Source organism: Podarcis melisellensis, assembly GCF_964234715.1.
Source record: "Podarcis melisellensis genome assembly, chromosome: 7".
Lineage (NCBI taxonomy): Eukaryota > Metazoa > Chordata > Lepidosauria > Squamata > Lacertidae > Podarcis > Podarcis melisellensis.
This window is the reverse complement of record NC_138539.1, coordinates 1,569,057-1,582,374: the sequence shown is the minus strand read 5'-3', so window position 1 is coordinate 1,582,374 and position 13,318 is coordinate 1,569,057. Positions and strand designations below refer to the sequence as shown.

The 13,318-nt window shown below is 49.5% G+C and overlaps 1 protein-coding gene and 2 long non-coding RNA genes across 4 annotated transcripts in view; 2 read left to right on the top strand and 1 right to left on the bottom strand.

The window, feature by feature from the left end:
* Positions 1 to 6,932, top strand: part of KIFC2 (kinesin family member C2) — a 42,926-nt gene extending 35,994 nt beyond the window's left edge. For both annotated transcript variants that reach the window (XM_081918721.1, XM_081918722.1), the window contains exons 16-19: positions 24 to 147; positions 1,732 to 1,861; positions 3,050 to 3,279; positions 4,947 to 6,932. In XM_081918721.1, coding sequence (XP_081774847.1) covers positions 24 to 147; positions 1,732 to 1,861; positions 3,050 to 3,279; positions 4,947 to 5,072 — 610 coding nt within the window. In that variant the 3' untranslated portion in view covers positions 5,073 to 6,932. The remainder of the gene's footprint in view (positions 1 to 23; positions 148 to 1,731; positions 1,862 to 3,049; positions 3,280 to 4,946) is intronic.
* LOC309374245 overlaps positions 1 to 13,318 on the bottom strand; it is a 235,934-nt gene that overhangs the window by 94,396 nt on the left and 128,220 nt on the right. The window lies entirely within an intron of this gene.
* LOC309374842 lies at positions 7,599 to 8,236 on the top strand. The gene is made up of 2 exons (XR_014170729.1): positions 7,599 to 7,633; positions 7,886 to 8,236. It is a non-coding gene; the product is annotated as an uncharacterized lncRNA (long non-coding RNA).

The following is a 13,318-nucleotide window of genomic DNA, read 5'->3' as shown; positions in this document are numbered from 1 at the left end:
CTCTTCTTCCTCTGTCCTTCTAGGGACCTCCTTGCCAGGGACCCCCAGGAGAAACTCGATGTCAAGCTGAATCCGGACGGAAGTGGCCAGTTGCACGTCCCAGGACTGACCAGCGTGGAGGTGGACAGCCTTCGCCAGATCAAAAAGGTAGCTGGACTGGACATCCATGTTTGGGGGCTTGGGAGTCTTCTGTGTCCCAGGGGGCAGCCTTATTTTTCCAGCAGGTTTTGCCCCAGTGAATTAATTGTGAGGTGTGATCCATGAGAAGCCATCAAGTACAACATTCCTTGAAATGCTAGAGAGGACATGTGAAGGAATGTTTGGTCCAGCCAGTCAAAACTTCCTGTTCCTCCTGGCTGGAGCATCCTTCCTTTTGCATGTGCTAGAAGGTGGGCGTGGCCTTACCTGTCCAGGTAACGAAAGGACGGGACACGCAGCACACTTCTGCATGTACATATTTGTAACTAAGTCTGCCTTCAGGGATCCAACTGTGAACAAACATCCTGTTTGGCTTTGCAGCCACCAGCAGCTGACTGAGCTGCTAGAGCCTTTGCTTGTAGCTGCATTGGTGCTTTATGGTAACATCCACAGGGCCTGCAAGACGGAGGTGTTCCACCAGGCCTTTGGCCAAGGCACAGTCTGACCCCCTCCTTTGGTAATCCTCACAGAACTCTAGCCCAATGGTCGCCATGAATTAGATTTTGAATTGATTTTAGAAGGAATTGATTTTAGAACATTATGTTACTTTTATTGTTGTTAGCTGCTCTGAGCCGGGCTTTGGCTGGAGAGGGCGGGATATAAACAATATTATTATTATTATTATTATTATTACTACTACTACTACTACTATTATTCCTTGAAATGCTGGAGAAGACATACGAGGGAATGTTTGGTCCAGCCAGTCAAAACTTCCTGTTCCTCTTGGCTGGAGCATCCTTACTTTTGCATGTGACAAGAGGTGGGCGTGGCCTTACCTGTCCAGGTAACAAAAGGACGTCGTGCAGCACACTTCTCTCTTTTTGACTTCCTTCTTCGTTTGACCAGCTAGGACTGTTCTGCTAGCTCTCAGCTAGCAGAAGCACTGGGATTATTCCCCCATATGGGGTAGATCTGCATGTACATATTTGTAACTAAGTCTGCCTTCAGGGATCCAACTGTGAACTGATGTAAGTAAACTTCTTTTATTGACTTTGAATAAGATTGTGGCGTCTTTGTTCTTTTAAGAGAGATTCAAAGGGAACTTACCAGGAACGTACAATTCAATCTGAGGCAGACGGAATTGTATAATAGTGATAGGCTCACACGAGCCTGCAACCAGCTATCTGCTGTACAATGGTACCTTGGGTTAAGAACTTGATTTGTTCCGGAGGTCCGTTCTTAACCTGAAACTGTTCTTGACCTGAGACACCACTTTAGCTAATGGGGCCTCCCACTGCCACTGCACCGCTGTGACGCGATTTCTGTTCTCATCCTGAAGCAAAGTCTTAAACCAAGGTGCTATTTCTGGGTTAGCGGAGTCTGTAACCTGAAGTGTCTGTAACCTGAAGCCTCTGTAACCCGAGATACCACTGTACATGTAAAAAGGGGCATGTAACTCTGGTAAGTAAAGGCACTTGCTAGCACAAGGTAGGAAGGGTATTAATAAACAATATATCCTCTCCTGCCACCCTGAATATTCCCACATCAATTCCCCACTTGAAGTGGCCCTCCATCCTTTTGCCTCCTCTCCAGATGCTCTCGCTGGGCAAGCGGAATCGGGCCACGTACGCCACCAACATGAACGAGCGCAGCTCCCGCTCACACGCCCTCCTCACCGTCAACATCACCGGCACTGAGCTGGCCAGCGGCACCCAAGTCACAGGTATTTTTTTTGGGGGGGGGAAATAATTTTTATTGGTTTTCCAAAATAAATCACATGCTTAACACAAATTTTTAAAATAAAACAAGATTCCTCCGAAGCTTAAGACTTCCCTCCTGCCCTCCGTGGGTCTTTTAATCAACTGCATATTATTGTTCATCTGAATTATAGCCCTCCAAAGTATCCAAAGTCTTTATAACGCTGCAAGAGTTATTCAAGGCCTGCCAAAGATTCTAAGCATTTGGAGTGTTCTTGCAAATACAATCTGCATTCGTCCCATTCTCTGCTGAAGTTTTGGTCCTCCTGATTTCTGATTTTCCCAGTCATTCTAGCCATTTCTGCATAGCCTTGTAGTTCCACCTGCCAGTCCGCCTTTGTCGGCATCTTGTCCTCTTTCCATCGCTGGGCAAGACAAGTCACAGGTATCTATCCACCTGCCCTGTCAGCGGCTGCTGAGCAAATTGGGATGGGGCAGGGCACCTGTCCAAGGCATAGCTGTCAACCGTCCCTTATTTGGTGGGAAAGTCCCTTATCCCAGCGCCGTGTCCTGCTGCTGTCCCTTATTGATGATGTCCCTTAAATTTCCCGGGTTTCAAAGGAAGCAGCTCCTCTCCCTCCCTCCCTCCCTCCCTCCCTGCCGGCCAGGGAGGAGGGAGGCTCCAACTGTGTTGCTTGGCTGCGTTGCTCACCCAATAAGGAGTCTAAGAACGACTGGGGAGTGGAGATTGCATGCCTTGTGCCGATCAAATCGGCCACGTTGCCTGGGGACCCACCTTTGCTCAGCGCTTCCCAGCGGAGAGGTGACGGTGGTTTCCCTTGCTGCATCACCTTTGCTGGGTTGCTGCGCTGTGGGAACCACCACTTGAGGCTTCGTTTGGCTGCTGGCTGGGCTTCCTGCCTTTGGCTTGGAGGGGCTCAGATAGTGAACATACCTGTGCTTGGAAAATCCCTTATTTTGGCTGCTGATCCCTTATTTTTGAGGCTGCTGGTCCCTTATTTTCAAATCTGTAAGATGACAGCTATGGTCCAAGGTAGGAGATGCAAGGATGTGGGGAAAGACGGAGGCCGTAATTTCATTTTTTCCTTCTTTCCCCTTTTTCTATTTGTCCCTCTTTTCATGTCTTATTTAACCCTGTGAACTTAGATATAACAGAATGTGTTAAAGAGGAAACGCATTCTCCTCTGCCACAGGGAAACTGAATCTGGTGGACCTGGCCGGCTCGGAGCGGGTGTGGAAGTCCGGTGCGCAAGGAGACCGTCTGAAGGAGGCTCAGAGCATCAACAAGTCCCTGCTGGCTTTGGGGGAGGTGATCCAGGCCCTGCGCACCAAGCAGGCGCATGTCCCCTTCCGCAACTCCAAGCTCACCTACCTGCTGCAGGACTCTCTGGGCAAAGGCAGCAAGACCATCATGATGGTGCAGGTGAGAGAGGAGGGCAGGGCAGGGCAGGGGTGGGGTTCAGGCAAAGAGCCATGCCAGGCATGTGGGATGTGGAACACAAGAGCAGTCAAGTATGAGATTCCTAGAGTGAACAAGTTTGCACATGTTTGTCCAGCCAGCAGGTCAACTTCCTGTTTCCTTCTGGGCTGGGACAGACTTCTTCTGCATGTGACTAGAAGTGGGCGTGGCCTCACCTGTGCAGGTAAATACAAAAGCACAGGGCAGGGCAGCCATCTCTCTCTTTTTGACTACATGCATCAAAGAAGCAACATCTGCTTATCCAAAGATGCTCTCTTGGCCTCCAGCCAAAGGACAAAGGGACTGTCTCCTTATGAGATAGTTCCAGGTGTACGTTACTTTTCTATGGTAAGTCTGCCTATGGGGATCCAATTGTGAACAGAATGATGTGTGAGTAAACCTTTTTAAATACTTTTATAGAAGGATCTAGGCCAGCACCCTGCTCTCATAGTGGTCAAGAAGGAGTGCCAGCCTTTGTGGGAATGTTCAGGGAGGCTTGAGAGGATACGATACGATGCTATATGATACAATACGATACTCTTTATTGTCATTGTCATTGTCCCATAGAGAACAACAAAATTTTAAAAAATCTACATCAGACATTCAAAAACCCACAAGCCTGCTATCTCAGCTATCCCAACCTGGTTAGCCCCCTAAAAACTCTGATACCCCATAATTGAATACAATATACTCCCATAGAGACTACCGTACACAGCATTTAAAAACAAAGTTGCATTTGGGTAGAAACTGTTTCTCAGCTGGCTAGCCCTAGTCTTTATAACCCTATACCTTCTTCCAGAAGGCAGAAGCTGAAAGAGATAATTTCTGGGGTGCACACTATCCTGCGCTATCTCTGCAGCTTTCTTATGGCACCTGGAAGCACAGATTTGATCCAAGGTGGGAAGAGTGCACCCAATTACTCTCTCCGCAAAAAAGGAAATGTAAAACTCTGCTAAGTTTTAGAACTTGCTAGTGCAAGCTAGGAAGGATGTTAATAAACAATATATCTGAGAATCCTCCGGAAAAATAATCTCTCAAAGGACCTATTGATGGCATTTTACCATTGTACTGTTGAGAGTGTATTAACTTATGGTCTGTGTGTGTGGTTTGGGAGCTGCACGGTCAGGGGAAAAACAACACTGTCCAGGGTTGTAAAGACTGCGGAGAGAATAACTGGGTGCACTCTTCCCAACTTGGATCAAATCTACGCTTCCAGGTTCCATAAGAAAGCTGCAGAATAGCGCAGGATAGTGTGCAACCCGGAAATGATCTCTTTCAGCTTCTGCCTTCTGGAAGAAGGTCCAGGGTTATAAAGACTAGGACTAGCCGCCTAAGAAACAGTTCCTATCCAAATGCGATTTTAGTTTTAAACACATTATAAGGAGTCTCTTTTATAGGGAGTATATTGTATTTAAAAATGGGATCTCAGAGTTTTTAGGGGGCTAACCAGGTTGGGACAGCTGGGATAGCAGGCTTGTTGGGTTTGAATGTCTGATGTAGATTTTTTTCAATTTCGTTGTTCCGTATGGGACAGTGACAATAAAGATATCGTACCGTATCGTAACACAGGAACCTGGACCAGAGGCTTTTCCTATGTTCTCACGTTCCCCCTTCCTCTCTCTGCCCTGCAGATTTCTCCGCTGGAGAAGAACGTGGGCGAGTCCATCTGCTCCCTCAAGTTTGCCCAGCGCGTCTGCAAAGTGGAACTTGGCCCAGCCTCCCGGCGCATCGACTCCTCTGCCCAGCGAGATGTTTGAGCTGCCCTCGACCCCGTCGGGAACAGGAGGACTCGGAGCCAACGCAATGACGGGGGGCGCGGACCCCCTCTTCAACAGAGGAGCTTTCTCCCAATCAGGCCGGGCCGGAGAGCCCAAAAGCGTCCCTCTGTCCCCCTTACCTGAGCACCAGTTTCTACAAAGCTTAGAAGGGGTTGCGATGACATAGACAAGCCCTGCATTGACTTTGGGACAGCCTTCCTCCACCTGGCGCCCTCCAGCTCTTTTGGGGGGCTGATGGGGGCCACATCCCAAAAAGAGCTGGAGGGTGCCAGGCGGAGGAAGGCTGCTTTAGGATTGTAGTTCAGCCAGCCATGCCCCTGCTTTGCAATGCCATTGTCCTTTGAGCTCTTCCCTGCTTTGGACACTTGTCATATCCACAACAACCCTGCGGTGTAGCCCTCCCTTCTCCTCATCCCTTGATGGTCCCGCTCCGGAGGTTCTGTGCTGCGTGGATGCTCTGTTGCAACCCGGAGGAGGTGTAACCAGTCTCCCCCTCTTTCTCTCCAACAGTTTGGGGGAGCAGCCATTGTGAAATGAGGGGGGCAGCCCCCTCTGACCATCTCTTAGTAGAGCGAGGTGGACCCGGCTCTGAGCCAGGCCACTAACTCAGCCCACCACTCCCTGACCCAGCAAGCGTGGATCTCAACGTGCGTGTCTGAATGCATACATCCCCCCATCTTGACACCCCCCCAAAAACCCCAACCCCTGTTTGCAAACCTTCAGAATGACTTAGTTCAGTCCAGTCTCCATTTAATCGCTCTGGCTGATGGCGACCCGATAGGGAGTTTTCACTGCATGCTTTGGGCAGGGAGCAAGGGTCCCGATCCATCGCAGTGGGAACCAACACTTGGGGTCACCGGACAAGGACTTCTTCCCGTTTTCACGAGATGGTGTTGGCATCCGTCTATCTCAAGCTACTTATGAGCTAACTTTGCGCAGCACATCATTAAACTGTGGAACTCCCTGCCCCAGTAGGCAGCTCTGATGGTGTCAAAAGAGGATTGGACAAATTCATGTAGGAGGAAAAAGGCTATTGATGGCTACTAGCTGTCGGTCTTGTGTTCGAATCCTGTTTGCAGGTTTCCCGCAGGCATTTTTCCAGCTGCTGCAAGAACAGGATGCTGGACTAGACGGGCCACTGGCCTGATCCGGCGGGTTCCCCTTACGTCCTCCCGCTGCTGCTGCTGCTGCACTCACAATCAGCCCCACATCTCTGGGCGTGCCACTCCCTGATTTCTAGGTATTTGAGCTTGGAAGGAGCTGCGGCAAAGGGGTGGCACACAGGGTTCCCTGCAGCTGCAGTTGGCTTACAGCTCTGACCACTAGGAACACTGCCTTCTTGTGAGTCAGAGGAGCCTCGATCCACATAGCTCAGTATTGTCTGCACTGACTGGTAGCACCAGCAGCTCTCCAAGGTTTCAGGCACGACTCTCTTTCAGGTCTACCTGGAGGGGACTTTTGGACCTGGGGCGTTCTGCATGAAAAGCAGGTGCTTCAGATTCCTGCCTTGCAGCGGGTTGGACTAAATGACCTCTGAGGTCCCTTCCGAATCTGCAGTTCTTTGATTCTGTGACCACTGGGGCCTTTTGGTCTGGGACGGTGGGGATCCAACAATGTCCAGCGACAGCACCACATCGGCGGCCCCTGTGCAAACCGTCAGCTAGCTGGGAAGAGTCGTGTTGCCTCACTTTATCCTTTGGGTTCAGGAACTTGGACCAAAGAGGAGCTGCTGGACTTTCTTCCTGCCTCCATCCCTCCTTCCCCCCCCCCCCAGGGACCCCTCTCCCTCCTGCTTCTCCTGGATGCTGGCCAGGACAATAAAGTGAACATGCTCCCCTGCTTCCGTCCTCTGCCTCGATTTTGTGGGTGTCTGCCCCAAAACCTGTGGGGCTGCATTAATCCCTCGGTGACGCTGGAGGTTTCAAGACCAGCTCAATGCCTCCTGACCCGAGACAGACAAGAGCTCCTGATATCCAGAGCTGGTTTGGGGGCAGGAGGCTTAGAAAAGCCTATTCAATTGTATGTAGATCTTGTGAACCCCTTTGATTATATATGTATGGGGGTTGGACTAAATGACCCGGGATTCCTGCCAACTCTACAATTCTGATTACAGATAGGTAGCCGTGTTGGTCCGCCATAGTCAAAACAAAATAATTTTTTATTTTGTTTCTACAATTCTGATTCTATGATGAGGATTGGGGAGAAAGCTGCCATTTAAGGGTTACAAAACTGTAATAATAACAAAATTTTATTTATATCCCACCCTCCCCAGCCGAAGCCAGGCTCAGAGCAGCTAACAACAGTAAAAGTAACACAGTTTACATAAAATCACCATCAATTAAATGAAATACATTCTAAAATCAATTCATTGGCTAAGAAACATTGGCACAGGCTTGGAGGGGATCCCAAATTCTGGGGTTTGTTAATGAGAATACCCCTGGTTTGAGTATCTGGTGGTTTGTGGGGTAGGAACCTACAAAACATGGTGTTCACACCACAAAACAACTATAAGACTTTGGCACAGGTTTGGAGTGAAGTGGGTTGTGTTAAGTTGTGGGCAAACATATCAGACGACACGGCGATTCTTCAAACAGCTCTTGTTTATTCATAGGCCAGAACAGAACTGAACTGAAGGGTTCAGCCAGCCTGCTTATATAGAGCTGCACTACAATGCAACTGTAACCATTTTCTGTAACTATCCAATCACTGAACGTCACTTTCGATCCCTTATTTGCATAACTATCTACAGTATCCCCCTGCTGGCCCAGGGTGAGAACTTCAGTACATAACAGGTTGGGTTTGGGGGACCCCTAGGACTTCAGTCCGAGTACCAGGAGGCCCTACAAAATGCTGCACTCGTGCTATCAGACCCTACAAAACAGCTGCAGAACATTGGCACAGGTTCGGAGGGGACCCCAAATTCCAGGGTTCGTGGTTAATGAGAAATGGGGGAAGTGGTTTCAGGAAACCAATTTTTAAAAAGCTTTGTGAGGCATGTGGGGTGGGAAGGGGAGACATGCAATGTGATTAACTAAGACACAGGTGGATTAGATAGCAGACCAAAGTACAATCCATACTAATTGCCAGGTGATTTTCTCTCTCTTCTGTGGCTGGCTCTGGCTTCCTTCCCTCGCCAGCTGTCTCAGAGTAGGCCTTGCATATGCATTTTGACAAACCCTGTGTTGGAGCAAAGAAACAAACAGCCCCTTGATATTCCCGATAAAAGAAAATCAGAAGAAATACTTTGGAGCGGCTGCAGTTTGAACACCACAATTTCTCTAGCGCTAGAACTTGAGGACATCCCATGATGCTGAATGTTGGAATAATAATAATAATAATAATAATAATAATAATAATAATAATAATAATAATTTATTATTTATACCCCGCCCATCTGGCTGGGTTTCCCCAGCCACTCTGGGCAGCTTTCAACAAAATATTAAAATACAGTAATGCATCAAACATTAAAAGCTTCCCTAAACAGGGCTGCCTTCAGATGTCTTCTAAAAGTCTGGTAGTAGTTGTTCTCTTTGACATCTGCTGGGAGGGTGTTCCACAGGGCAGGCGCCACCACCGAGAAGGCTCTCTGCCTGGTTCCCTGTAACCTCACTTCTCACACTGAGGGAACCGCCAGGAGGCCCTCGGCGCTGGACCTCAGTGTCCGGGCTGAACGATGGGGGTGGAGACGCTCCTTCAGATATACTGGGCCGAGGTCGTTTAGGGCTTTCAAGCGCCAACACTTTGAATTGTGCTCGGAAACGTACTGGGAGCCAATGCAGATCTCTCAGGACCGGTGTTATGTGGTCCCGGCGGCCGCTCCCAGTCACCAGTCTAGCTCTCGCATTCTGGATTTATTGCAGTTTCCAGGTCACCTTCAAAGGTAGCCCCACGTAGAGCGCGTTGCAGTAGCCCAAGTGGGAAATTTGGGACACACACAAAGAAAGCCCTTCTTTACATGGTGCAGAGTCAAACTGTGGAACTGCCTGCCACAGGATGCAGTGATGCCCACCAACTTGGATGCCTTTAACCAGGCATCTGGAAACCTGGCCCCCCAGATGTTTTGGGACTACAACTCCCATCATCCCTAGCTAACAGGACCAGTGGTCAGGGATGATGGGAGTTGTAGTCCCAAAACATCTGGAGGGCCGAGTTTGGGGATGCCTGGCTTTAATGGAGGACTGGAGAAATTCACGAAGGAGAGGGCTATCGTGGGTTTGCTGGGCCTGCATCCCTGGAGGCAGCCATGCTTCTGAATTTGTTGCTGGAAACCACAGGAAGGGAGGGCGCTCCTGTGTTTGAATCCTGCTGGCTGGCATCCCATAATGGGTACCTGATTGGCCACTGTGAGAACAGGACTCAGGACTAGATGGGCCATGGGTTTGATCCAGCAGGGCTCTTATATTCTTATTTAGGAATAAGATGGGGGTTGCTTCTGTGACCCTGATGCTAATCACATTTATACGGGAATAAGCACTGCTTTGTTGTAGAAAAATACATTTTCAACTCCCATCAGCCCCAGCCCACAAAGGCAAGGACTAAGGTCGGGGATGATATTTATGGTTTCCATCAAGAGGGCCACAGGTTGGCCACCCCTGGAGCCTAGGCAGGTGTATGTCCACTTTAAAATCCTACCACCTGCTGGAGTAAACAAAGAAAAGCCTGCAAAAATATCTTATGAAGAAGTGAAGGAGCAAAGCAATGTTGTTGTTTAGTCATAGATTTGAACCTGGGTCTCCTTTAGAGCGTTGGGCTCGCAGCTCTGATCTCTCACTGCATCCTTTAATTGGCCTCACCTGCTCACCTGCTCAGGTGACACACCCAATTGAGTCACTTTTCTTGTGGCGGCTACTGATTTGATCACCTTGCAAAGCATCTACTTACAACTGGTGCCCCATTCTGAGGGTAGGGGGCTGCCCCCTCCACCTGCCTCTGTGGGTCATTCAAGGAGAGCTGAGGGTTGTTGGGGGGCAGCCAAAATACAGTTTTGTTGTTGTTAAGTCGTTTAGTCGTGTCCGACTCTTCGTGACCCCCTGGACCAGAGCACGCCAGGCCCTCCTGTCTTCCACTGCCTCCCTCATGCTAGTAGCTTCGAGAACACTGTCCCACCATCTCGTCCTCTGTCGTCCCCTTCTCCTTGTGCCCTCCATCTTTCCCAACATCAGGGTCTTTTCCAGGGAGTCTTCTCTTCTCATGAGGTGGTCAACGTCTTGGAGCCTCAGCTTCAGGATCTGTCCTTCCAGGGAGCGCAGCAATAGGGATGTTCAAAAAGGTTGACCAGTCCATGCACAAAGCCAAACAAAGGCCAACCTTCCCATCTCAAGGCCACCAGCTTGAGGGACAAGCACCAAAGCGGTATTGTGGTCAGTGTTGGACTTGGACCTGAGAGATCTGAGTTCAAATCCCCACTCAGCCATGAAGCTTACTGGGTTCGGCCTTGGGCCAGTCTCTGCCTCTCAACCTCACAGGGATGTTGTGAGGATGAAGAAGATGTATCATGCGACCTTGAGCGCCAAATAAATGTTAGGACCCCAAACAGCCCCAAATCTTTGCAATTACCACAAACAAAATACTGTATTTTTCGCTCCATAAGACGAACTCAACCATAAGATGCACCTAGTTTTTTAGAGGAAAACAAGAAAAAAAAAATTCTGAACGAAACAGTGGATGTATGATTTTTGTGGTTCATGCTGTGGCCACAGACATGTGATTTGATGGTGAATTTGGGGTGACCCAATGCAAAAATCCTGAACATCCATGTGGATCCATGCTTTGTAACCACGTTTTTGCTCCATTGTGGCCCCACAAAACAGTGGATGTGTGATTTTTTTTGGTGGAGGCAGTAGCTATGGACATGTTATGTGATCTGATGGTGAATTTGGGGTGACCCAATGTAAAAATCCTGAGGATCCTCTGCCCTCCCAAGCAGCCTCCTTTATCGCTAGTATCCCTTATCTCCCTTCGATCCCACTGATCAGCTGCTTCCTTTCAAGACTCCCTTCCCCCTTGTTTGCCTTAGTGACTTTTCCTTAGCTGGAGCAGTTTTTTGCTCCTCCTTTTCTTCTAATTTCTCTCCTCATTGAATCAGTCTTCCTGTCTCCTCTCCTTGCAAGTTCGCTGTCTTTTCCTCCCCCCCTCCCAGGCAGCCTCCTTTATTGCTAGCGTCCCTTATCTCCCTCCCGATTGCTTGCTATCAGTGGCTTTGTTTCCACACCCACTTCTCTCTTTCAAAAAGAAAAAGCATGATCTGCTTTTCGCCCCAGGACAATTCAGCTCCAGGGACCACGCATTCCCTCCATAAGATGCACAGACATCTCCCTTTACTTTTTAGGAGGAAAAAAAGTGTGTCTTATGGAGCAAAAAACTAGTACAGTTAGGCCACCAAAATGACAGGAAATACTCAGATAAAGGTAAAATAAAAAGTTGGCCAAGGCTGGCTGTCGACTTTGTGAATGAGCAGGGAGTTAAAACCAGCTTGATCTCCCTGCTTAAAAGGACGGAGAATGAAAGTGTTTTTTAAGGCCAGAGATGCAGCTTCACTGGGGGTGGGGGGTGGGGAACCAACCCAAGAAACAAGAAAGTCCAGTTATAGTGCTTATTTTATTGCAGGGGAGGGGGGGCTTCCACTCCACATTTCATTCATCTTACAAACTACCTGAGGTTTTCCTTTACAAACAAAGCTGTACATAACCATTTCTCGAGTCCAGAGCAGGACTCCAAGCAGCTTACAGATAAAAGCAAACACTTAAAAACTTCATTTATGGAGCCAGCTTAGCCCAGCCCAGCGGTTCCATCAAACAAAGCATTGCACGGCCCCCCCAATCGCTTCCGGCGGTCCGAGACCCGCAGGAGCTACCTGGCTTTCAATATATATATATATATATATATATATATATATAAATTTGTGGGGTGTGTGTGTGTGCGCGCAAGCGTCCACCACGGATCTTATTACTTAAATACCCCCCCCCCATTTTCATATTAAGGTCCTTAAAATCCATATGGAATAAAATGCAACGTTCCCCAAGTACTCTGGCTGAAACTTGGGGGGGGGGGAGCTGGCCAGACCCCTTTCCAAGGGGGGCAGCCCATCCAGTCAGTGGGGTGGGGGCACTTGTGTCTGACAGCAACCACAGCAAATGGAGGGAGGAAGGAAGGGGGTCAGGGAAGGGAAGGGATGTGGGGTCAGAGGGCTGAGTGGGGCGGACAAGGGACCCCAGGAAGTAGCTTGGGGGGGAGGTTGGCAGCAGCATGAGAGGCAGGGCAGTGCTGACGGGGGGGCCAACAGTCCCTGGAAGGGGACCTGGCCTGCCAGAGAGGGGGCCATGGCTCTGCTGCACCACACAGGCAGATGACCCCAGGGCGTGGCGGGGTACCTGCCCAGGGAACAGCACTGCGAGCCTGGGGTCTGCAAGGGACCTGTCAAGGCAGGGGGGGCTGCCCCTTCCTGAGGGGAAGGCAACGAGGGGTCCGGGCTGGGGAAGACGTTGCCCCCACAGTCCAGGGATGCCCAGGAGGCGGAGGGCGATGTCTCGAGGCTTTGACATCTGGCTCTGGGCTCCGAGGGCGAGGTCCGCAGGATGTTGTCCATGAGAAACGAGCTTCCCAGGCGGCGCTCAGGGGTCTGTGCCCGGGGGAGGCCGACAGGTGGTGGGTAAGGGGATCCATGGATGACGTAGGGGGTCAAGTCCTGGATCCAGCGCACTTCGTCCTGTCGGGAGATCAGGGTATTTTGGAGTTTTAATGCCTCCGGGGGTATCAAGTTGACGTCCACGGACCAGTAGTTCCTCTTGCTGTTGGCTTTTGAGGGGTCTTTCAGCTCCTGCCACAAAAGCGGGGTGGGGAGAAGAGGCACTGTAAGCGGGTGGGAGTTGAGGTATAGAACCATCGAATGGTAGAGGAACCCTGAGGTCATCCAGAACAACCCCCAGCAATGAAAGAACAGCAGCTGAAGAATCAGAGCGGCTTCATCACAAAGCTTGAAACTGGATTGCGATTTTGTGTTGTAACTGCCCTGAGACCTGCGAGTATAGGCTGGCATACAAAATTTAATAGTAATATAAATTTCTATCGTCTTTCCGTGAGCCCCACTTGTACATATAGCCCCCTAGAAGCAATTCCCCTAACCAAAAAAAGGTTAAAACAAAAAAAATTCGTGTGCATGCACACGAAAGCTCATACCAAGAACTAACTTAGTTGGTCTTTAAGGTGCTACTGGAAGGAATTTTTTT